This window comes from Vipera berus (assembly GCF_964194415.1).
Source record: "Vipera berus genome assembly, chromosome: 2".
Taxonomy (NCBI): Eukaryota; Metazoa; Chordata; class Lepidosauria; order Squamata; family Viperidae; genus Vipera; species Vipera berus.
In genome coordinates, this window is record NC_138203.1 from 213,731,559 (window position 1) to 213,758,086 (window position 26,528).

General features: G+C 39.2%; 1 protein-coding gene across 6 annotated transcripts; it reads left to right on the top strand.

Annotated features, from left to right (window-relative positions):
- Window positions 1-314: 314 nt before the first annotated feature.
- Window positions 315-24,451, top strand: HRH2 (histamine receptor H2). Of its 6 annotated transcripts, none has more exons than XR_014025419.1 (7): window positions 315-2,038; window positions 10,969-11,115; window positions 11,833-11,899; window positions 12,331-12,465; window positions 15,591-15,723; window positions 17,101-17,142; window positions 19,963-20,071. XR_014025419.1 is itself a non-coding variant. In XM_081319992.1 (2 exons), the coding sequence occupies exons 1-2, from the start codon at window positions 954-956 to the stop codon at window positions 20,147-20,149; spliced, it is 1,272 nt and encodes a 423-aa protein (XP_081176118.1). In that variant the 5' UTR covers window positions 315-953; the 3' UTR covers window positions 20,150-24,451. The 6 variants fall into 6 exon arrangements, 1 of the variants encoding a protein (XP_081176118.1); XR_014025421.1 differs by having other exon boundaries at window positions 17,101-17,207; window positions 19,963-20,006; XR_014025422.1 differs by having other exon boundaries at window positions 1,002-1,061.
- The last annotated feature ends 2,077 nt before the right edge of the window (window positions 24,452-26,528 follow it).

The following is a 26,528-nucleotide window of genomic DNA, read 5'->3' on the forward strand; positions in this document are numbered from 1 at the left end:
GGCACACTATTATATACATGTACATAAATATGTATGTGTATGGATATACATGTAAATGTATAAGTATATACATTTACACCTCTGTACAGATGTAACTACCTATTATATGGCAGATTTATATCTCTTATACAGGACTTAATTCTTAATTCTTCCTTTCAGATTCTACCAAGGAAAGGCATGAAATATGTCCTCCTACTCTTCAACTGTTCCTACTTACCTTGGAAGAATTTTAAATAGAAACATTACTAAAAAAAATCCCAGGACTTTTGCAGCCCTTCTTTGATGTGATCTACGAAGCAATATTTGGTTACTAAAACATCAAGCAACATATGCTACATTAATTACCTCACTGAAAAGAAGAAACATAGAGTGATGAAAAGCAAGAGGCTGCTGCCCAAACCAAAGGAATCTGAAGGAAGAAAGAAAGGGGCTTTACTGCACCCAGGTTAAACAGAAGCCAAACAAATACTTCCAGGAAATCTACAAATCAGTGTGTAAAAATGACAGCCCTTCTGTGTAGCTTGATCTCAGATGTATACTGCTGCTAAATGTGGAGATTTCATTTCATCATCATGGACTGATAAATAATGATCAACTACTACTCTCTCAAAAATTATCATGCATTTATAAGAACATTGTTAATGAACATTCTAGCCTTTCTTTTTTCTTTTTTGTAACTATTAACCAAGCAAAGATTCCTCTGGGGAAAAATGAACAGGATCCAGTTTGTTTCACTGTAGTCATAGCTACGTAATGGGAGAAGGCATCTGATTGTTAGCCAATTGCTCAGAGCCAGCTGTCTTCCTGATACTATCTCATTGATTAAAACCTGGGAACCAATTGTGAGATGGGTAAAAGAAAATAGTTGGACTAGGATCCTTCCTAAGTATCTGTGTGGCAGCTGTCACAGGAATCTGCATGGATGAAAAGTGATATTACTTTGTGAAGCCAGCATGAATTCCACAAAGGTTACAGATGGTTCTCTCTGCCTTTTGGAAAAGGTGCTGATTGGAGCTGTTCTCACAGTTCTCATTGTTGTGACTGTGTGTGGTAATGTGATGGTATGTTTGGCTGTCTATTTCAATCGACGGCTTCGCAGCCTAACTAATTGTTTCATTGTCTCATTGGCCTTTACAGACCTACTACTAGGCCTACTTGTTTTACCCTTTTCAGCCATCTATGAGATTTCCTCCCATGAATGGCTCCTGAACATTACTTTCTGCAATGTCTACGTTAGCTTGGATGTCATGCTATGCACTGCTTCCATTCTCAATCTATTCATCATTAGTCTCGATCGCTATTATGCTATTACGGCACCCCTCCGCTACAGCACTGTGGTCACTCCTCTACGAGTCATTGTAGCTTTGATCCTGATCTGGGTAGTGTCCCTAATGGTTTCTTTCTTACCCATCAGTTTGGGATGGAATACCAATGACACGACTATCCAGAACCAGATCCAAATGAATGGGAAGCAAGAGTGCAAACTGGAGGTCAATGCGACATACGTTCTGGTGGATGGCTTGCTAACTTTCTACTTCCCCTTAATTATCATGTGCATCACCTACTACCGGATATTTAAAATAGCCAGGAAACAAGCTAAGAGGATTAACCACAGCACTTGTTGCAAGACTGACAAAACTATATTGCCCACAGTGAAAGAACACAAAGCCACTGTGACCCTTGCAGCTGTGATGGGAGCCTTCATTGTATGCTGGTTTCCCTATTTCACTGTGTTCACATACCGAGGTGTGATGGGTGCAGTATGTGACCCACTGATGACTGTTGTCATATGGCTGGGTTATGCCAACTCAGCTCTAAACCCCATTTTGTATGCTGCACTGAACAGGGACTTCCGGACAGCTTATCAGAGGTTGCTTAAATGTTGGCGAATAAGGCCAGATGCAAGGGAAACTTCTCTATCACATGAAATGAGAGACAAGTCCTGCAATCTGATGACAAATCTATATGAAAACAAATATCTAGAGACACATACAATGAATGGGAAGGCAAAGCCTCTAATCAAAGAGACCATAAAAAGGTAACATTCTCTGAAGGCTAAATAATTATTGAGATCTGCATTAGAGGCAGAAGGAAACTTCTGCATCCTGTTTAATGGCCCTTGGGTCAGAATGAATTGCAACCCTTTGGCAGCCTTGGGGAAAGCAGTGTGACCTATAAACTCCAATCTGTTCAGCTAGATTTGTCCTTGGGCAGTTTTAAATTGCCTGAACCTAGAACACTTCCCATTGCCAGGCAAGCTGACCAAAGAAGGAAGCTGTCCATGAGGGCTGCATCTCAGCAATTCTGCCATCTTCTACATGATTTCCCCTCACTTTCCCCCAGTATTGTTCCTCCAGTTTAGTCTGGTAATTATCCACTATTTCTATTGTCTCCTTACTCATCTTAAATTGCTCATTTTTTCCACCTGCATTTTTTAACATTCAAGGAAAGCTCTGCCTTTTCACTCTCCTAGTTTTGCTTGTTTTTGTTTTTAGAATAATTGCTGTTAAGTCATTCTCAGTTTCTGCAACCAATGTAGTGATGTCTACCAATCTCAGATTTTAACATTGTTTTCACTGATTGTTTCCTCTTCCAGACCGAAAGCCCATATGATATATTCAGTGTAGAAATTGAACAAGTATACAAGTATAGCAGTAGAATCAGTTCTATATGACTCCTTTTCCAATGGTAAACCATTCTTGTGTTGCTGGATTATCAACACAAAACAAAAGTAAAATAATGGAATAATAAAATAAACAATGAAGATGAAAACAAGAATACAGCAATATGATTACAAAAAGATGGAGGGGTAGAGAGAGGAGTTACCTCTTACCTTAGAGAGGAGTATATTCCAAAGGGCAGGCACCATGGCAGAAAAGGCTCTTCTTCTAGATCCCACAAGTCAGAGTTCTTTGACCGAAGGGATCTGTAGTTGGACCAGTCTGCTGGCACAAGTAAGCCAGGCTTGTCCTAGTGAGACAAAGTCAGTGGTGGGATTCAGCCAGTTCGCACCACTTTGGCAGAACCGGTGGCTATTTTTTTGTTGGCCAGGCCCAGAATGGATTTCTGGTTGCGGCATCCACACAGAGAACCGGTTGTTCATATATTTGAATCCCACAACTTGACAAAATGGTTCATCAGGTAGCCTGGACCTATGTCATTAAGGTTTAAAGGTAATATCCAACACCTTGAACTGCACTCAGAAGCAGACCAGTAGCCAGTGAATTTCATGGAGCAGAGGTGTAATATGGGCCATGTTAGGGGCCCCAAAGACTTGTCTCCCTGCTACACTTTGCACCAGTTGAAACTTCTGAATGGATTTCAAGGGTAGCTCCATGTAAAGCACACTGCAATAGCCCAGACAAGAGGTGACTAGAACTTGAGTAATTGAGCGCAGGGAGTCAATGATGCAGGAAAGGTTGCATCTGGTGCACAAATCGGAGCTGTGCAAAAGCTCTCCCAATTACACCTGCCACCTGTTCTTTGAGCAGGAGACATGATTCCAGGAGAACCCATACGTTACAAAGTGGGTCTGAGTCCCTAGTGCAATCCCATCCAGAACTAAGGATGACAAAAACCCAGATCCTGAGGTTCCACACCCCCAAAGCCATTCGGTCTTGCCATAATTCATTCAAATTCTGTTGTCCCCCCATCCAGTTCCCTACAGCCTCCGTGCAAGGGTAGTGACAAAGTAGGAAAATTGTCTACCCTACCTTGTGGGTCACTGTGGCTTTCTGGTTATTGTAAATATTTCTTCTAAAAAACCTCAGATGTTGTGGTATATCCACTGCTTTGAGAGACTTCCAAAGTCCTGAACGATAAAGACTATCAAAAGTTTTGAAATTGTCTATAAAGAGTAAAGCTATTTTTAATATTCTCTTGCTGTTTCTCTTATATATCTGTATTAGCTAGATGGTCATATGTTCCCTTTAAATCTCCCTTTCTAGGAATTGGGAAATAAACCAACCTTTTCCATTTCTGGGGCCATGCTCTTTTCCCCCACAATTGTTGCTCTAGAGCTGTCACAAACTTTATGGTTTCCCGTCTAGCCTCCTTTAATTGCTCCACCAGGAGCAATTAAAGCCTCCACCACCAGGCTTTCCTATTTGCTAGTTGTTTTCTAGACCATCTGACTTTGTCCTCACCTCAACCCAGTGCAGAATTCAGATTAAAGCATTCCAATCAATTACTATCCAGCCCCTCCAGAAACACCTCCATTGAAGAGAATTCCACCACGGTAATGGGTGACTGGTTCCCTTATTTAACCACTCCTTCCGCTAGGAGGATTTTGTAGCATACAGTAAGAACGTCCCTTTCTGTATCTGAAAACGATGAGTCCTTATCCTACACATTGAAATAACAGATAAAAGAACTTGGCCTCCTTTTGTATATGAAAAAAAAAATATTATTATATCCTCTGTGAGTATTCTCTCTTTGAGCCTTATCACTCCGTTTCTTCAGGCTCTGCATAGTCCTCTGACATTCCTTTATAGATACTCTGAATCTGTTCTGTTTTTTTCCTCTATCCTTCTTACGGTATGGTCCCCAGGCCATGGTTGGATGGGGAATTCTGGGAGTTGTGGTCCACCGAATTGAAAGCTGCCAAGGTTGAGAAACACTGGCCCAAATTATTCTGCCCAGGGCAGAATAAAGTAGAACAATTGTTTTCCAAGTTTTATATTTTCTCACACAACTGAACATTGGTTCTGCTTTTTTTGCAGCTGCCTGAAACCGCTCGGTTTCTTATTAGCTATGTTTCAAAATCTTGGTCTTTTATTTCATAAGCGGGAAAAATGCATAGCTCTCTTAAAATTCATTCTGGTTTTTTTCAGTCCATTTTCAAAACTATTTTGTAAGTTATTTTTAAAAAAGAGGAAACCTCCTAAAGTGATTAATTAAAAAGAGCAAGTGAAGCATTTCAAGTCTTAGTCTCCTAATTAAATAAGCATCTGAGAACAACATAGGCAGTTCTGCTTATTTTGATTCTAGACAGATTGCATTTCTAAAGGTCCAGAAAAAGAAAGGTTGTGTGTCGCTTCCCAGAAACATTTAGGAATTTCATATTTTTCAAACAGATATTAATTGATCAGAATATTACAACTTTACTGTATACAAACTTTCCAGTTGGCAGCTAGCACTTAGTAGGTTTCAGGAAATGTCAAGAAAAAGTCGGTTCTGCTGCTTGATCTTAAATAGAGAGGCCAAAATATACTTCTCATTTTCTGCAGATGCTTTGGGTTCTAACTGTCAGAATGGGTCCAGAATGTTGCTTTACACAATAATCAGTCCTAAAAACATTTGCAGCACAAAACCTGGCTGTATTGGGATGCTTGCTTTGCTTTAGCCATTTATTTGGTGTATTGTTTTTATCTAAAAGAAGCTGTGATAAGGGAAAACCTGAAACATTGTGGAGGGAACATCTATGCCCAATCTTTTGCTCCAGGCACCGGGTTCAGGTTACCATAGAGCTGGCTGGTCTTTACAGAATGGTTCAACCATTCACCACTGCAGCAAATTATCTTTGACATATAAAAAACTTCACATGTCACGGGCAAACCTTTTATCTAGCTAACATTTTGTTGTATTTTTCTCTTGAAAATAATGTCTCTGACAATCTGGACACAATGCTGTTATCTTTCTTTCACAGATCCATTTTACAAAAAAAGAACTGAAGCGGTACATATCCAAACAAAGAGCAGCTGGGCTTTTATTATATAGATATAGAATGAACTCAAGCATACTTATAGCTGATAGAAATGGGCAGTATGCTGCGTTCAGAGTGGCTCAATTAATGGACTAAAATAAAATGTGTCATTATAGATGGATGTAAATACAGCTAACTGGGTTCTTTTGTGCCTATGCTAGCTTTAGGGGTTGATGATTACTCTTATACAGTGTTTTATTATTGAAATATGGACCTGTACCAAAAATCCAACAGTCTAGAGCAGAAATCCTGTGATTTCTGTGCCGTGGTGACACATTGGTTAGAATACTGCTAAGCACATTGCTAATATTGCTAAGCACATTGATTTATGCTTAGAGTGTAAGCTACCCTGAGTCTTCAGAGAAGGGTGGGATATAAATGGGATTAAAATAAAATAAAAATAAAATAAATACAATATTGCAGATATTCTGCTGATTGTCAGCTGCTGGGAGTTCGATTCTCACTGGCTCAAAATTGGCTCAGCCTTCCATCATTCCAAGGTCAGTAAAATGAGGACCCAGATGTTGGGGGCAATACTCTGACTCTGTAAACCATTTTGAGAGGGTTGTAAATCACTGTGAAGTGGTATATAAGTCTAAGTGCTAATGCTATTTTGGTTTCAAGAGTGGAGATTTCAGGAAGAAAAGCTTCCCTGTGCTTTTTAAAATCTTTTCTTGCCATTCAATAAAAACAAAGGAATTCAAATTCCACATCATCTTCTATTCCCCCTCCCCCAAAATTTTTACACTTTATCCCTATATAATGTCCAGGGAAACAGCTAGATCATATAGAGGACTGGAAGCAATAACGTCCAGTGCAAGAATTGATTGATCATTCCTGTCATTGCCAGAACTTTATGCCTTTGATAACAGTCCCTGCTATTGTTAAAGATTTTGATCTTTGATCGGCATTATTCTAGTTCACTTTCTAAAGCATCTTAGTTCAATAAATACCTCATTAGAATCATACTGTTTATTAGCACAGATTATTTAAATTCAAGGGAGAAAAAATACTTGCTTTTTTAACTAAATGCTGTTCAATTGTATATGAAAGAGGATTTGCTTTAGGAATTATTTCAAAGAAGAAGAGAATTTTAGAGAGAATTTCACTGGAAGAGTTGCTACATTTTTATGTAGCTGGGAGGTGTACTGTACAATCATTTCTCCAGCAATCCTGTTTCCTCATTTCCATTAAACCCTGCAGGAAATATCTTGAGCAAACCTCATCTCTGGAGCTTTTTCATTGGCAGTGCTTTTCAGAAATTACTGAAAAGTTCTTTTCAATAAAGGAGAATGTTTGTAGCTCAGGGTTTAAATGAGGTGTCTTTGGTGATCTCTAAGCTTGATTGTTTTCTTGCAGACGTTTCATTACCTAAACTAGGTGACGTCATCAGTGCTAATAGGGAGAAGGTCCCAAAGGTGATTTTTTTTTTAAAGAGGCAACTGGACTTTCTTTGTTTTCCCTTGAAGACATTTCGTTTCTCACCCCAGAAGGTTCTTCAGTTCTCTTGGATGAGAAGTAAAATGTCTTCAAGAAAAAACAAAGAAAGTCCAGTTGCCTCTTGAAAAAAAACACCTTTTGGACAACCATGACCTGGATGACTGACATTCTCCATAGACAGTAGGGAGAAGGGTTTGTTCTCAACTTATACTCTAGTGATGTGTCCTGTCAGTGTTGGTGGGAGTGGTGTTAGTGCTGGGGTGGAGGTGGCCTGTTTACAGTTTGGCTTGTTTGGAGTAAAGTTTACTTTTTGATTATTGGTCTGATGTTAATCTTAGTGTTAATCTATTCTTATCTAGGTGTTGATTGCTGGTGGGGAGGTGTTTTGATCTTTTTGCTCCCTTTTTGGCTTGTTGGTTGTCTCTTTTGCACAGTATATAGCTGTTGTTGATGTGCACCTTTGATTTGTTGAAAGATTTCTCCATCAAATTGAAAGTATGTGGTTAGTCAGAGGTTGATAAAATCTTTGAGTCTGGGTGTTTCATTCTTCATGTATTTGGCTAGCTAATTCTAGGTCTATGGAAGTAAAAAAAAGGAACTATGGCATAAAATGAGACCATGATTTCATCTTCATTTATTGTCATATCTTTGATTCATTGAAGGCATTGTAGGGCGGAGTTGAGGGAATATTTGCTTCCCAGTGTGAGGTGCCCAAGCTTTTTTGTCATTACAAGGGATCCCTGGTAATGATATAATTGGACAGAGAGGTATGTCAGGCTTGTGTATTTTAGGGAGTCCATAGAAGCATGGGAGAATGGGTTCACTGCTTCTCATCTACCACTGTTCCTTTTTGGTAAGTAAACTTTGGAAAAGTTCTTTCCCAGAAGAGATTCAGAGACATCTTTAAATTTCACAATTGATGGGAAATGTTTAAGTCTTCTACTTCTTCCTCATAGAAATCATTTTTGTTTTCAGTTTGGTTACAAAATTTGGAGTTCTGAGAGCATGAATTTTGTTATTTCACAAAATGTCAGTTATTGTTGGGGGGGGGGGAGTTTTTGGGATTAACCCCAGCTCTAAACATACATAAAATGGCTGCTAAGTTGGAGGTGACTAAACACAGTTACTAGAAGGCAAACAGCTGGCTTTGCTTCAGAGGGTTCATGAATCAAGAGGCATTCTTCTAAATAAAGACAATGCTGAAAGCTGGTACTTTGCAGCATGCCAGATTGTCTTTTTAAAAACAATAAATAAACAATTGCATTTGGTAAAAAGGAACTGATACACATAGGAGAAAATGCCTGGGTATATTTTGGCTATGAACCACATTTTCTCTGCCTGTTCTATAGGTTAATTTATCACTTTTGTTACCTGAGATATAGTTTTTGAGGGGGGGTTTGGGGGGGTGTATTGCGGTTTAATTATCTAGGAAATATCATCTCCTTTCCCATGTCTCTTGCCTCGACATTGGCTCAAATTAGATAACACTATTTTTTTTAAAAAAATAATAATCATGTGTTCATTTATTCCAGCAAATCATACCAATAATTAAAGATTTGGAAAACGACACCCTAAAACCATAAAGAATCATTTTGTGCAAATAGTCTTCTAATTCAATGTCTGATGTTAAACTTTATTGCCATGCAAGAAACTACTGATGCCATGAAGTTTTGCCACTCCCTTCCTAAAATTATAGACACTTTTCTTTAAAACAAAACAGAAGTAGCATAGACAGAAGCATAAAACCAAAACTATTTTGTCTGAAACTTGGCCGGCTTTATCCCTGCAACAAGAATTTTGCTTGCAAATTTTGTCAAATATTAGAAGTCAAAAGGGCATGTCAGTTTTGGAGACCTTTTAAGTTCACATAAGCTGTGCATTCCCACAAGGAAGCCTAGCTGAATGGAATGAATGTAATAAACAATGGATGTCATAAGAATGCCAATCATTATTCCCTATTCAGTGCTAAAAATTACCATAATCGGTTATGCTCCCTATCATGGATTAGGAGGGGACTTCTTCTCCTTTACAGAGAATGGGCCTCCATCAAACAGGAAAAATGTTTGTTTGAAGACCATGTGTCTTTGAAGGGATATCCTGTTTTAATCTAGATTCTTGAAGATAGCTAACTACACTTAACATCTGGGTGGCCTACAAAGCAGCTGTCACATGAATCATTGGGCGGTTTGCTGAACAACAAGGTATAACATGTTTCACAATCACTTCAAAAATGTACATTTACACATATAAATTGTCATAAATCCATTTTATACCAATCATTTTTTTCTTCTGCCCTCTTTGTGAAGGCTTCATACTTCTTGAGAGTTGTTTTTTAGCAATCCATAAATGGTTACTCTAGGATTTACATGGATAATATTGAAATAACCATAGAAATTTCTAAAGAAAAAACAATGGAAATGGCAAATACTTTTTTTATTCCAAAGGCATATTCATATTTAATTTTCAGAAACAAAATGAAGTTGAAGTAGTATGAAGTTGAGTCTGATAATTTGCATTTTTAGCAACAAACCGAGTCTGTAACTTGACTTAATTGTCAAAGCTTCATATCCTTCAATTTCACATGTATTGTTTTCATAGAATTATGAAGTTGGAAGTCATCTAGTTCAATTCCATGAACAATGCAGGATCTGCTAAAGCATTTCATAAAGTGTCCAACTTATTTTTGAAAACCTACAGTGAAGGAACATACATTTCAAGAGGCATCTTTTTCCACTGCTATCAGATATATGAATCCCCTTGGTTCTGGTCATCCCTTTCAAGACAACAGAGAGTACATCTGTATGGCTTTTTTAATATCTGAAACATGCTCTCTATTCCCCAAACTAAACTCTTTAGTTTGGAGAAGTAAAAGTGTTTAGTTTTTACTTTTTCCAAACTAAACATACCCAGGTTCTCTAACTACTCCACCCAGGACTTGCTATCCAGTCCCAAGTCTTGCTATAAGTGTTTGTAATATATTATTGTTATTATTATGAGCTAGGAGTTTAGACAGGATCTGGCATTTTTATCAGCATTATCAAGCTCTTCCCAAGGACCTAGGATAAGCAGATGTCATTTTCTGAGGGTTAAAAGTGTCATCATAGGATGTAAGCTCCTATAAATAAAGCTGCCTTTAGCAATAGACTGATTTTGATTTTTTTCAATGCCAATGGTGTTCAAGTGTTGTTCCAGATGTTTTGGAGTTATACCCAAGGTGCATATCACTATTGGTAACAACAAATGGCAATTGTTGCTTTCCTCTGCTATGGTCATTCTGCTGCTATTTGCAGGTCTTTGTATTTTGTGATTTTTCTCCAGTAGTGGAGCTGCAAAATATTCTCAGAAAAAGATAGGTGATGCATAGCAATTGGAGGGCAAAACTCCTCTTATACAGGCTGCACACCTTTAATCCCCCTCCCCAACCAGATTATACAAGACAGGGTCTGGGGCTCATATGTTCAGACTGACCCTGAAGGCAATATTTAGATTGCTGCTTTGGCCTATCAGAAACGAGGCATAATAAGCTCACTTTTCCTGCAGATATAACTATATTATCGGTTCTGCTCTGATCTGCAATTTTGATTTTCCTCACTTGTTCATCTTGAGTCTGGAACTGAATGATATAGACCAGAGCTCATGGAACCAAGTTCATCATTGGGCAGCTGAAGTACAGTAATAATAGCCTGAAGCAAATATATGAGCAAATATATCCTAAAACTATTATTCTATATCCTAAAACTATTATTCTATATCACTGACAAATGTTCTCCCTCATTCTCTCCCCTCCACCCCACTTTCTCCCATTCTTATTTTAACCTTTTCAGCTCTGGGACTTTTTCTTAAACTGCAGACAGGCCAGTAAGAGTGGTTACTGTGACATACTGTAACTCTGACTGTCCTCTCCCCAAATCCACTGAGAACAGAAGGACACAGTTTAGATTTTCTTCTGGAGAAAATCTAGGGCCCCTCAGGTGAGTATCTGGGAAGTCACATTTTAGAATGCAGTAATCTTCCTTTTTTTCCAGGTCCTTATATCTGACAGGCCACATTAGTCTCTCTGTAATATATTTATTAATTACTGTCTCCATGTGGGCAACAGTATGATGATCCTTGTTTTTATTTATTAGGCTCAAAAGAAAAATTATAAACAAAATAAGTTAGCTACTTTGAAAAAATTGGCTTTAGGACATATTAAATACTAGACCATAACTTTGCAAGACCAACAGACACAAGATCTAATAGAGGAGGATTTATAGAAGTTTATAGAAGTATATAAATTAAAAAACTTAAGATAATGTGACAAATTGATTGAAAGTCCTCAGTCAAAAAGGATTTAGTTCAACCAAAGACAAACAACATGCATCAACAATTCCCTGTTTCAAGTCAGGCATAGACAGACATGAGTTAAGAATGACTTTTATTCCTAATTCTGCCTTTAGCTCAAATTTGTAGGTAAGTTGGAACTTGTACTTTCGCACAATGAACTGCTGAAAATAAGCTGCACATTAAAAATGTGTGGCTTTAACAGTACATAAAAACATTATATGGCTTCAGTGGTTCATCAGCTTAAGGAAAAAGAACGCCATCTGCAATTTTTGGTAATAGGCAGCTTTTTCATAAGTAGGGGTTGTCTGAAAGTCAAACATTCTTAACTTGGGAACTACCTGCATGCATTTATTCTTCTGTAGCAAAGATTCCCTTGGTTCCACCTGGGTGCAGATCACCTGTAGCTCCTGGTTTCTTATAAGATATACAGTAAGTATCCATTTACACTGAGCTCGTACTTTAAGTTTACAGCATGACTTTCATTTTATTATCTACTATTGGTTGTTTATACTATGTTTATGCTCAGGATACACACACATTTTTGACAAGCAGTAAATATTATATAGATTGTATTAATGCATGTCTTAAAGTGTGCGTAGAAGGTGTCTTATAGGAAGGAATGCTGATCCACTTGTATATGAAGCCAAAAAGGCTTTTACAAGACCTGAAAATTTGCATGAGTGTAAAATGTTTTAGACATTAGTGTGTTATTTTGTCCTCGGCAGAAATTGATAAATAATTTTTGAATATCCATTTTCTTAAATTCAACTACCATCAAATTCAAGGGTTACTCTGACCATCTGTATTTAACAGCATTTTCTCCCCTTCCAAAACTGAGTTCCTTTATTTTTCATTTCCAGAAAGTACAATATTCAAAAACGTGACTCAGATAAAGCCAATGAATTTTCAGTTCCCTTCTGACACATGATGAAAGATCCTCTTCTGGGCTCTTTAATCCTAAATCATATGAAAAACCCTGATCATATGAAAAGAAGGTCAGATATTCTACATTAGAAGAGTAAATGCTCTATAATGCAAACAGCAAATTTAGATAGAATGTTCTTCCCCTATATTGTTAAGGGGTGGCGCGGGAGGACATCTGTAAGAACATGAATGATTTATAATTTAGAATGCACCAAATCTTACTATTGCACAGTGTTCTTTCCCTAATTAGAAATATGACAGTTTTGCAAGTGAGGGGGAATCAATCTTTCTGATATTTTTTTTTCATTTCAGTAGTTCTTTAAAATGTCCCTCCTTTCTTCTACCACATAGTAGATACAGTTCATCCCTAAAAAGGAACTCAGAAATCCAGTCTAATAAATCTTGGAAATAAGGCTTTGGGAAAGCAAATGATAAATAATTAGCTGTTTGACAAGGAACTACTTCTCCCCAAATTCCCTTTTTTTTTTCCTGTTGAATGAGAAGTACTGAAAGAATATCACAATGTCAAATTGTCAAAGTTAATTTTTATTACTTTCTTTACTTTATTCAGGATACTATAGAACAAGATGGCATGTAACTGAGTTGCCATCCTGCTTTTTCCATTTGACATACTCCCCATCCCTTGAAGTCTCCTTTCAGAAAGAGTAGGTCTGCATGTTTGTTTGGATCAGATGTATTGCTATGAGAAGGAAACTCCTCTCTGACACTTCTAGTTTCTAAACATTTCTGCTTCCTACTTCTTTTACGGTTGTTGGTGCACAAGTATCAGTGTTCTTGTCTACGAAGAGTTTCAATCATCCAGGTCACGGTTGTCCCAAGGGTGTTTTTCCAAAAGGCAACTGGGTTTTCTTGGTTTTTAACTTGAAGGCATTTCGCTCCTCATCCAAGAAAGCTTCTTCAGTTCTGAACTGAAGAAGCTTCTTGGATGAGAAGTGAAATGTCTTTGAGGAAAAGCCTTGGTGGAGCAGTGGGCTAATGCCTCCTTAAGTAACACCAGCTGCCTGCAATTAGTGCAGGTTCGCATCCCACCAGGCTCAAGGTTGACTCAGCCTTCCATCCTTCCGAGGTAGGTAAAATGAGGACCCAGATTGTTGGGGGCAATAAGCTGACTTTGTAATAATGCCGCTTGGGGTGTGTGTGTGAAAGCCCTAACAAGCAGGCATATACATAGAATGAAGGCTACTGCTAAGCTTGTAAGCCGCCCTGAGTCTTCGGAGAAGGGCGGGGTATAAATGTAATAAAAAAAAACCCAAGAAAACCCGGTTGCCTTTTGGAAAAGCACCTTTTGGACTATTAGTGTTCTTCTTCAGTCCTTTCACCAACTCATGTGGTCCTGCTAGGCTCCTTAAAAGCCATCTGAGAATGTTTCACTAGCTGTTGTTTTTTTTAAAGAATGTGTATGTATATGCATGTATATAACATGTATATATGTGTGTTATATATGTGTGTGGGTAGATATATACTTCCTTCTGAGAACAGGCAGCAGAATTTCATAATGTGGGCCAGTGTGCGCATAGAAAAAAAGACAATAAAGGCTATCTTACCTTATTTTATCTTATTTGCCACATTTGGGGGCAATCTCCTTTTAGCAAATCCAAAATACAATTGGCATTCAATCTCTGTGAAGAATCCCAATAATACAAGCAACGAATTGCTTCTGGATCGTATTCATAATAATGGTGGAGTCTGAGTTACACCTGAAAATTCAGTTATTCAGAATTTAATCAAGATGTTATTTGCTGGGAGCCTGGAAAACCTGGGCAGGGTTTAACAAAATAAGGTCAGAATCACCTCTGCATACCATCCCAACAACCTTCTTCCGCTGATAGCATGCTCTTTCTGTTCTGCCTCAGTTTTATTGACAGTGTCACAGGAATTAAAAAGCAGAGGTCACCTTGCTGCTAAAAGCCAGATACAATTGTTGTGCTGGTTCCACACGAGGCAGTTGTAGCTTTGCACGAGATCTCATGCAAATAAAATCCCTGCCATTGTGGGGAAGGGAGACTTAAGACTGTACTGCTATCAGTAGCTGTTTTTGAGGGATACACTTTCTGGCAGCTCTTGTTAAAAAAAATAGCAGATGTAGTAAATCATTTGCCACCATTTCAGCCTTGAAAGTTAGATTTTTGTGCAAGTGCACTTATTTATTTATTTATTTATTTATTTATTTATTTATTTATTTATTTATTTATTTAATTTCTATACCGCCCTTCTCCCGAGGGACTCAGAGCAGTGTACAGGGCAATAAAATGCAATAAAAGTAAAATATACGAAAGTTAAAAATGAGATTAAATAGCCTAGCCCATTACAATAAATAATTAATTACAAATTACAAATTAAAATACCCCAAACCCATTAGACCAGGCCGGCTTGTTCAAATAGATGAGTTTTCAGGTCACGGCGGAAAGAGCGAAGGTCAGGAGCCATCCGAAGCTCAACCGGTAATTGATTCCAAAGGGCTGGCGCGCCCACAGAGAACGCCCTCCCCCTGGGGGCCGCCAGCCGACACTCTCTGACCGACGGCACCCTGAGGGGGCCCTCTCTGTGGGAGCACACTGGACGAAGGGAAGTTGACGCCGGCAGCAGGTGCTGACTTCATCATATCAATGTCACAGTCAGTAGCAACCTTTTGACCACATTCATCACAGAGATGTAAAAGCAACAGGATAGCAGTAATGGCTGAGCGATAGCTTTTGAATAAAAAGAAATGAGGCTATCATGAGCAAAAGTGGAACTTTTGAACATGACCAGCTGCTTGACAAACTTGTAACTCTCATTCCAGTTTAGGTCTGTTTCCCAGATCATTAGTTTTCTTTTGGGAAACATTCTTCACATTTCAAAAGGTCCAAGGTTCAAAAGGAACGTCTTGAGAGTTTAGTTTACATCCAGCTTTGGATAGTCCTCTGTTTTGACTTTGATTCAAGCTGTTTGCCTGAAGAGAAAGAGCACTGATACATTCTGCTTCACATCAGGGAACCCCGGTCAATAGCACAAGGATAGTGCTCAAACTCACAACAATGTGCAATTTAAACCTTTCGTGAAAAAGAAGCCAACTGAAGCTAAACACTGAATCTCAAGTGATTCCTGCAGTTTGACTGTTTTGTTCCTGTATCAGTTTCAATGCTAGCTGAGTGTTTCATGTGATATTATTTCATAATATATGTCTGTGATATAGGTATAGAGATAGAGATATAAAGCCAGATGGATGACCTTCGTCCAGTCCCTCTCTCTCAGCCCTAGGAAAGAAGCAACGGCAAACCATTTATTTCTGAGAAACCTTGCCAAGAAAACTGCAGAGACTTGTCCAGGTAATCTCTGAGAATCAGACATGATTGAACAGAAGGATAAAAAATTAGAGACGCTAGATCTGCTGTCAAAAGACAGTGACGTACCACAAAAGCTGGGAAGGAGGCTCGGATATAAAGTCCTATAGTGAATAAGCATGTCTTCAATTGCTTTCAGTAGGGAAAGGCTTCTCATTCTGAAGATGGAAAGAGTTCTGTCATTAGTATCATCAGTCATGTTTAATGGATCATATTGATGCCTTAATAAAAGCAGAGATAGGCTGTTAAGGCTTATTAACATACTGTATTTCCCAAAGGAGCCATAGTAGTTTACACAAAAAGGGGAGGAAGGAAATTAAACCAGCATGCTTCAAAATAATAAATAGAAATCTTCTCTTAGAATAGAATCTTCTCTTAGAAGAGCATAGAGCTGGAAGTGACCTTGGAGGTCTTCTAGTCCAGCCCCCCACTCAAGCAGGAAAACCTATACCATCTCAGACAAGTGACTGTCCAGTCTCTTCTTAAAAACCTTCAGTGATGGAGCACCCATGATTTCTGGAGGCAAGCTGTTCTATTGGTTAATTGTCCTCACTGTTAGGAACTTTCTCTTTAATTCCCGGTTGCTTCTCTCTTTGATCAGTTTCCAATCATTGTTTCTTGTCCTGCCCTCTGGTGCTTTGGAGAATACCGGTAATTTCTTTGTGGCAAATACTGGAATACTGCTATCATGTCACCCCTATTTCTTCTTTTCTTTAGACTAGCCAAACCCAAGTCCCACAGTTGTTCTTCATATGTTTTAGTCTCCAGGCCTTGGATCACCTTAGTTACTCTTCTCTGAACTTCTTTCCAAGATCTCAACATCATTTTTGTAGTATGGTGACCAAAATTGGTTGCAGTATTCCAGGTGTGGTCTCACTAGGGCAGGGGTGTCAAATTCACAACATCACATGACATGTCAGGACGTATCACAACTTTTTTGCCATTGCCGGCAATGGGGTGGGCATGGTTATGCTATGATGCATCAGGCCCGCAGGCCAGCAGTTTGACACCCCTGCACTAGGTTTTATAAAGCGGTACTAATACTTCATGTGATCTTGATTCTATGCCTCTGTTTATACAACCCAGGATTATATTAGTTTTTTTGGCTGCTTCTCCACATTACTGGCTCATAGTCAAGTGATCATCCACTAGGACTCCAAGGTCCCTCTCACAGTCACTGTTTTTAAGCCAGGTCTCACCTAATCTGCACTTGTACCTTTGATTTTTCCTGACTAAGTGTAAAACTTTGCTTTATTAAAACTGAGTTCATTTAAGTAGAGAAAAATGAAATAAGTAATAGGAAAATGTAATAGGAAAATGTTATGCCTGGGCCTGGAGTAATTATTTTCATCTCATCAACAGGCTGAATGGGTTCTTTTCTGAAAGAAGACAGTGAGGAGTCAGGCAAGTAGGCTTGGGGAGAAATTTCCATCACTTAATGAGAAGATCCTACTGCTGGCTACCACAGTGTGAGCCAAACCTACTAGTGAAAATATAAGTAGGGTTCTCCAACCAATATCTGTGTAGATGTTGGAGACATTTGGGGCGGGGAGTGGGGGGGCGTTTAACAAGATTATGAGGAAGTAAGACTAATGGTAAAATATATCAATGTGGAATCGGCACAACTGTGTAGTTTCCAAAATGTTGTCTGTGCAAATCATGACAATCATATGCACAGGTACTTTATAAAGATGTTAAATTCACATGATCCTTCTGTGCAGGGCTTTTTTTCTCATAGAACGCTCAGAACGGAGTTCCGGCACCTTTTTTGGATGGAACCTTGTAGGGTAGGCAAGGCGGGTTGTATGACCAGTGGCGTAGCGTGGGTTGTCAGCACCCGGGGCAAGGCAAGTAATTTGCGCCCCCTAACCCGTGGATTTTAGCACTCGATTTTAGCACGCGCTGGGCGGCCGCTGCACTGTCCCTCCCCCAGATAGTCCCTCGCTCTCTCTCCGCACCACACCGCACACCTGGCACCCCCCCTCCACAGTGGGCGGCGACCCGGCGGCTCGGATCGGATTCGCACAGCCAGCACTGCAGTGAGAGAGAGTGAGTGAGCCAGGCAGGGGCAGAGAGCTGCGAGTGCGAGCGCGCCCCCCCAGATGTTGTGCCCGGTGCGGCCGGCCCCCCCTGCACCCCCCACACTACGCCACTGTGTATGACATGTGTGAGTTCCGGCACCCTTTTCTTTTACAAAAAAAGCACTGCTTCTGTGTAAGTATCTCTAAGGCAAAAATACAGAAGTGAGTATGCCTGAATGCTTTTAAAACATTCCGATATAAACTTTTCCAATATATCTGTTGCATACAACACCCGAAAGAGACCTTACTTAAAACCAGTGTTTTTTTTTTGTGAAAGAAAAAGGTGCTGGAACTCACACATGTCATACAACCCGCCTTGCCTACCCTACAAGGTTCCATCCAAAAAAGGTGCCTGCTTAAAAGCCCTGCTTAAAACTCAACTAAAGATACACATTCGTGATTCATTTTAATAAAAAGCTCTCCTCTGCTCTGTGGTTTTTGAAAATTTCTGAGGCATAAAATAGAAAAATCATTGCAAAAGGAAGGAAAAAAAATCTCTGTGCCAGAGATCAACTGCTAGAAAGTATCTCATGTTGCTTTTAGCAAAAGAACATTTTTGCCCTTAATGATCTCCTTAAAAAGCTGGGTGCAAAGGAAGAAAAGTATTTTGTGAGAACATGACATTTCAGTGAAATAAGTTTTCATTTAAAGAAATCTTTAATGTTTTTTTTTCAACAATAAAACAGGTAATGCGTGGCTTAGCTACAGATTGAATTATTTGATCAGATTGATTTATAGTTGTTTCCTTTCATATCTCTAAGCAGGCCTAGCAATAAACCCACTTGCTCGATGTGAAACTTTTGCAAATAACCCATCATTAAAAATGGATAATGGTCATCAGTTTTTGTTATTCTTCTGGATATTCTGAGTAGTTCTCTGAGGCAGAGACAGAATCTGTTTATATTTATTTATTTTTAAAGAGTAGTTTCAAATTTGAACTTTGGAAAAATGAATTTTTATTTTTCCACTTTTTGTTCTTGTTTCATTTCCTCTATGATTTGTGGGTTTTTTTTAGATTTGCTACAAATCACAAATGGTGCACAGCATTTGTGGAGTTGTTCCATTTTTCATAAGCTATTCCTCTTGATTATACGAGGTTATTACAAACTCTGACGCTGTTTGTTGAGGGACTCAACCAGTGGTGGGATTTGTGAACAACCAGTTGTCTGTGTGAATGCCACTTCCAGAAGTCCATTCTGGGCCTCGGCAATAAAACATTAGCTACCAGTTCTGCCGAAGTGGTGCAAACCGGCTGAATCCCACCACTGGACACAACTACTCAACACTCCTGGCCCCATAGATAGAGATATATGAAATTGGTCATCCTAGAGGGAACTGTTTGTCCATTCTCCCTAACTCTGATTAGAAAGTTCCGTAAATTCTGCTTCACTTGAGAAAGTTTGCAAGTGAAATGCTTTATTAAATTCTGATTAACCCTTTCCTTATTTAATAGAGCACTCCAAAAGTGATATTTGAAAACAACTCAGGCTGCCTCAAAGCATGAAATAACTTATATCAGACAGAGAACTATTCATTCATTCATTCATTCATTCATTACCGTATTTACGTAGCTTTTAACAGTAAGCAGAGGTCTCACGTTACCAAAAACATAGAAAGTGACAGGCATATGTTATATGTTGGCATTTCTTTCAGTTCAGTTGTTAATTAAATTAATTGGTGAATGTGAATTCCTAGACAATCACAAAATTCTATTAAATTAAAGCAAATCTACTGTATATAGAATAAATAATTGGTTGGTGGGAACGATGGTGATGATGATGATGACAACAATACTGTAATATTGTCTCATAAACACAGAAACTGGGAACTGGTTTTTCTATCCCATGCATAAGCCAGGATGAAAAGAGTATTTCTGAATATCAATTTCTAAAAGTGAAAAATTAATAACTGGATGTTAATGTGGGACTCCATAGCAGATATAAGGGTGATAAAACAAAACTAAAGCTGTAAAGAGGTGCTAAATTATAGTTCAGAATGCCTGTATCACACCTCTTATTAATAAATACTGTATATGAGTTAAGAAAAGACCCTGGAAAATGAGACCATTAAAACAAAATGTGAAAATTATTGAGAATTACCTTCAGTCATATATATGTAACTGGGTTTTGTTTTTCCCTTCTAGGTATCAGAATGCACCATGTGATACCTCATCTTCTACTATCCTGCCCATCTGTCAGAGCCTTTGGTTGGCCAAAGTTCTACCCAAGAGGAACATATGGATCCCGGTGTTTGAGCAGTCAATAGCAAGTGGACAGAACATAGAGCAACATGCTGCACCCCATACAGTTATCTACTGTGTCTTCTCTTAAGCCAGCAGGTTTTCCATGGCACTGAATGTATGTGAATGATGAAGCAAAGATGAATTGGAAGTTTTTGCGTTTCACTGTTGAATGACATTCCATGTAAAAACAGTTGACTCTGCCATGTCACACATGTGGAAGAAGATGAAGAGAAATTTCTCAATAGCCAAACTCTGTGGGGGGGGGGAATCTTTCATCTACATCCTACCATTTTGTTAAGACCATTCTTATCCAAGAAGAAATGCATGGGGGTACAGGGAAGAAATACTGGTTTCACTGGAGACTGGAGAATTTTCTCTCTCCAATATTAAATTAATCCTGGGGCTCTATTCTCTGACAACCATACTATCAGAATGTTCTAGTATCAATATTCCTGATAATTCACTTTTATGCCATCAACTATTCAGACTATCTTTTTCTTTGACCTAATCTACAAAGGCCATAAATGTTCTGTACCAGCCTGCTACCGGCCCTGCAGAAAAGGCAGGGACAACCCCTTTACAAACGGCAAGAGGCTGGAACTAAGCCTGCCAAATTTATTAACATAAAACAGAGCAAAACAAGACACCAACCATGAAACAGGAGCTATTCAAGCGGTTGCCTTCAGCAAACCAGCCCTCCCACGCATTCACCTTTTATACAGTTCAGGGCGTGGCTTCTCTCTGCCTCCTTCCGAGGTGCCCCACTGCCTTCCTCTGTTTACTCCTGATTGACTGCCTCCTGCGTCGGGCGTCCTTGAACAGGGCCAGCTGTGGGTCATCTTCATCCACGCTGTCAGGCTCACACAGCTGGGTCTCCGTCGTGACCAGGTGGGAGGGGCCTGGCTCAGGGCTCTCATCAGCAAGCTCTCCAACCCCCTCAGCAAGCTCTCCAACCCCCTCAGCAAGCTCTTCAACACCCCCATCCTCCTCTGAGTCATCCGACCCAACTGCCGAACCCACAGGCTGACCCTGAATCACAACAATAAATGTCTTGTATGTCAAATATAGTTCAAATAACAATGATTTTGAAAACCGGGAGTACAAGGAGGAAAGGAATAATGTGGGAAAAGAAGGATGGGGCTGGGTAAAACAAGGAGGAAGAACAACCATTGCTTTCATTTACATATTCATTACTGTATACGCTCTTCCTATTCTTTACTTTTCTGAAATAAGAATAGTGTATATCCTGGAAATATTTATTTCATTTAGACCCTCTAGAATCACTTGCACATTGTCAAAATTTCCAGTAAAATACATTAAACTAAAAAAAGAGAATTTTGAATATTTAATAGACTCAGTTGTTTTCATTAACAAAATATTCTGTTTTGTGTATTTCAGTTAAAGACACTAAAAAAGAACCCAACTAGCAAAAATATGTCTTTAAATGCTATTTCATATTGTGATTCTTTATCATTCATAATTCATATTGGGACAGAAAAACTATGCCCTTTCAGATTTTGGTCACGTGTACTCCCAGAAACTACAGCGTTCATCTTCCATTAACATTAGATTTGTTAAACACAGATACGCCTCCATGTAGCTTTAATGACTCTCTAAAAGAATGCAAATGACCAGCTCTCTGCAAGGAGTATAAATCTTTCCATTCCCCACCATCCAGTCAGAACTTAAGAAACTTCTTGGATGAGAAGCGAAACGTCTCCAAAGAAAAACAAGAAAGTCCAGTTGCCTCATGTAAAAGCATCTTTGGGATATTCTTACAGTGAGCAGATAATTGGGCTGCCTGATCCCTTACATCTCTGACATTCTATTACTGTATGGATTTATCATCTAAACCTTATCTTGCCAACAAAGTCTGGCATGTGATTCTGCTATTTTGTCTCAGTTCAGATAGATCTGCTCTTGTTTATTTAAATCATTTTTATGTGCCATCCATTTCCCACGACTTCAGGTAGTTTATAGTTGAATTTCACAAAAACATTTAAAATATGTAATTCTAAGTTTTAGATGTTTTTATATAACAGACACCATATTGGGACTCTTTCATATATTTATTCCAACGTCTCAATCCTGATATGTTTCAAAGAAAAATCTCTTCACCAGGGGAATAGTTACAATAAGAATAGCATTCAAAACTGCACTCAAACTAGCCAGAGATGGAAATCTTTTCTTTGTCAAGAGTCATATTTCCTTAAATATAGAAGGGATAAAGCAAACAAAAGTTGTAACTCCCTCTACAATCTTGTTTTTTTCTGACATGCCTTTCTTCTTTTTGAATTGCCCTCATTTCTCTCTGTCATTTACTTTTCCATTTTCTCCTTCTTGAGACTCAACTCAGCCAAGCCTTTCTCTGCCAAGGAATAGTTGTCTGTCAAAGATCTGAATTGCAGAGGGCTATTGCAACCAGGAAAAAGGCTATGGGGGGGGCCAATGCTCCATGTTGCCCATCTTACAATAATCTTGATTTATAACAAACCCATTCACTTAGAATAAGAAATGGCAACATGTTTCCCTATGTATTAAAATATAATGCATGCTCCTTTATGAAAAGAAAAATAATTGCCCGAGGAGGGAGGATTTGGAGCAGTTTCAAGTCCTAACTCATTTATCTCCAACAACTGTTCTGTTCCAAATGTTCCCATGGAGGTTTTCAGTTTGGTTGGTATTCTGAAAGCAACCTTTCAGATTTGGGAATCACCACCAAAACCCAGCAGTAAAAGGCTTTCCAGTGCCACCTATTGTCAGATTTTTCTCTGTTTAATTATCTTTAGCATAGGGACATTGTTTGATATTTGTTTCCTCACAAAGCATCTGTAAAATGCAGATATACACAAAGGAAGAGGATGACAATAATCTATTCATTAGACATACCAAAAGATAGCATTTTATCTTATCAGTTCTTGGAAATAACTAGATTTAGATTTAGATTTTATTAGATTTATATACCACCCTTTTCCCGTAGGACTATGCGGGCTATTGAACAAACTTTAACGATCTTCACCTTTCCAGGCTCAAGCTGAAAGTGAGAAGTCCATTATGGACTTCTCCATTTAAGGGAAAATGCTTATTACAAGAATCTCTCATATAATTCTCATAATTCTGATCTTGACATAGACATTTATAGGTATCTTTGGTTTTGCTCTTCTTGGATTACCCCATAATTTCTTTTATGACTCTTCAACATGCATGGCATCAAATCCGGGGTAACTGTAGAGTGGTCAAAGAAGACAAGATGGTGGCTTTGACCTTTTAGCCAAAGCCTTTTCCCTTTTCTATATGCATTGCACATGCCATCTTAATATAAACAAGGACTGAGGATTGGATCTAGCAGTCAAGGACACTACCTTGACTTTTTTTACACACACATCCTTTCAAGGGCACCCTTGCGTTATACACAAGAAATGGAAATTTGGTTATCTTCTTAGAATGCCTGACATGAAATAATTTAAATTATATGAAGGCAGATTCCTGGTGCATGTTTGGCAAAAATACCAGTGAATCTGTTTGATACTGCAATTGTATCAGAGGTTCCATCTTTGACTATAGGAGGAGAGATGTTACCTCCCATTGATAGAGCACGCAATCTGGGCGTCCTCCTAGATTCACGACTCAGTTTTGAAGATCATATTGGAGTCGTGGCTAGGGGGGCATTTGCCCAGATTTGCCTAATATACCAGTTGCGCCCCTTTCTGGACCGAGATGCCCTACGTACAGTCACCCACGCACTTGTTACCTCCCGTATAGACTACTGTAATGTTCTCTACATGGGGCTGCCCTTGAAGACCACCCAGAGGCTTCAGCTGGTGCAGAGTGCAGCTGCACGGGTAGTGATGGGAGCACCCCGATACTCCCATATTACACCCCTCCTGCGTGAGCTGCATTGGCTACCGGTTGCCCTCCAGGTGAGATTTAAGGTGCTGGTACTTACCTTTAAAGCCCTACATGGCTTAGGCCTGGGCAGGACCATCTGCTGCCGGGAACGAATTCCCATCGCCCAGTACGCTCACACAGAGAAGGCCTCCTCAGGGTACCGTCAGCTAGGCAATGTCGGCTGGCGACCCCCAGGGGGAGGGCCTTCTCTGTGGGAGCGCCAGTCCTATGGAATCAGCTCCCCCCTGAGCTTCGGATGGCCCAAAATCTCCAGTCCTTTCGCCGCGGCCTCAAAACACTCCTTTTCCACCTGGCTGACCTGGACTGACAGGCATTTTAATTATATTTACAATTTTTAATTTATTTTTAATTTTTAATTTTAATTTATTGCACAGATGATCTTAATTTTATTTTTATCTTAATTTCTGTACTTATTATATGTTTTGTTGTTAGCCGCCCTGAGTCCTTCGGGAGATAGGGCGGGATATAAATCCCATTAATAAATAAATAAATAAATAAATAAATATGTAAGGAGTCTTTAGGTTTGTTTATTTATGAAATCTTTATTCTGCTATTCATTCAGAGATTTCCCCGACACACACACTAATAACCCTGTGAGGTAAGTTGGACTTAGAGAGAGTGATTAGCCCAAAGTCAATCAGAAAGTTTCTGGGTCAAGATAAACGAAAACCGGATTTTCTGATTCCTAATCCACATCCTAACCAGTACATCACACTGTATCTCAGTTTTGGAAGACGTTTAAGACATTATTAGTAATGACAATAATGTGATAAGTTAGACATTATCATAAACTGAAGTCAAGCCAAAGTCAAATTAAACTCCCAGTCTCTTTGAGAATAGATAAACCTGTGAGTTCTGGGAATGAGCCAGCCCTCATTTTAGGGTTTAGCTTTTGAAGAGTTGTGATGAAACCCAGATGGATAGGATGCTGAATGAGAGGCAGACCCCAGAGCAGGCCAACAGAAATGTACACTTGGTGAAAACTGAAACTTCAAATCTCCATGATTCTAAATTCCAGTTTGTGTAAATCTGAAATGGTAGCTACCTAGGTTTGGACTACAGTATGCCTTTTTTTGTAGCTGCCCCTCTCTTTGGTGCTAGTGCTCCATTCCAGGTCAAGTCAGCACAAATGTATTTAGAAAAGCTGCCAAGATCTGACTGTTCCAAAAGGTTTTGGGGAGACAAATGCCTTGGCACATCTCCCTCCTTGAAGTAGAAGACTGGGCACCATCCAGCTGCATGAATTTCAACTCTCAGAAATCTGTCTGATGGCAATGCTGTCTAGGGGGTTTAAAGCCACATTGGAAGGTTCTTGCATTGAAGAAATCTGCAGTCTATGACATGTGACAATCTCCTAACCATTAGTTTATACTTCCTGTCTATGAGAACTCATCCCTAACCACTATACCCCAATAACATTTTTTAAAAAGGGGGAAAAACAAAAAGTCTTCATTTTTAAGAACTATAGGCTAATCTAATTGTAAGAATAATAGCAAGTGATTAATTACCAAGCAAATAATCTTAATTTTAAGGAAGAATCATTTGCAGTGCTTTTAGCAATTCATCTTATCCATCAGATCACGTTTTGAACTAGGTTTGCTGTTTTATTAGATCAGAGTCAGAGAAGAGTAGTTCTGTTTATTTCTATGGTGGGCCAGAACTGTCACTTCAAGAAGACATATCTCTCTTTTATTGCATCTAATGAGATTTATTCTTCTGGCCTCACAAGCTTCTTTCACATATTATTACAGTTTTTCTTAAGTGACATTAATGGATGCAGGACTGATATAAGCCCTACTCAGCCATTCCTGTTACATGTAACATCCAGTAAGGAATCTGCCAATTTGAAAATAGCCCCAGGGCATCTGTGCTTCAAGGACATCAATAGTGTTGGAGAATTGATCTGATTCATTTTCAAGTCCAGCTTGGTTGACTTAATTGATTGGTGGCTATTTAGTTGGTTGGTTGGGACTCCTTTTCCCCCTTAGAAAAAACTCTTGCCTCACTTCATCCACCAGCCCTCTGAAGAGCCCAAATAAAGGCATATATGAAACTAATCAAGAGTTTTTCCCTTTCTTTTGGTGCAAGACAAGGAGATGTACAAATTGTCGGGCTATTGCATTTTTCTCTCATTTTTTTTCCCTTTCTATTTTCTGTTGAGAGGTGGAGGACGGCAGCTGCTTTAGGGCCTGGACAGCATAGAGCAGCGGTCCCCAACCTCCAGGTCGTGGCCCACTACCGAGCCGCAGCCTGTTTGGAACTAGGCCACATAAGCAGCGGGCAAACACATGCAAACACATGAAGATTGCCTTGTGTGAAGCTATCTTTGCCCCAGTGGCAGCCACTTGCCCTCAAGTGTGAAGCAGCAGCTACTTGCCCTTGCATGCAAAGCTCCTACCTGTCACTCACAGGGAATCATCTCTTCTCTTCCCCACCCACCCACCAAGCCATAAAGATTGGGGACAGCTGGCATAGAGTGAGCCATTTTAACTCCTTGTTCACCATTTCAGGTCAGCAGAAGTAAAGATAGTTCTAGATTACTGTCCAGTGAAGAAAGA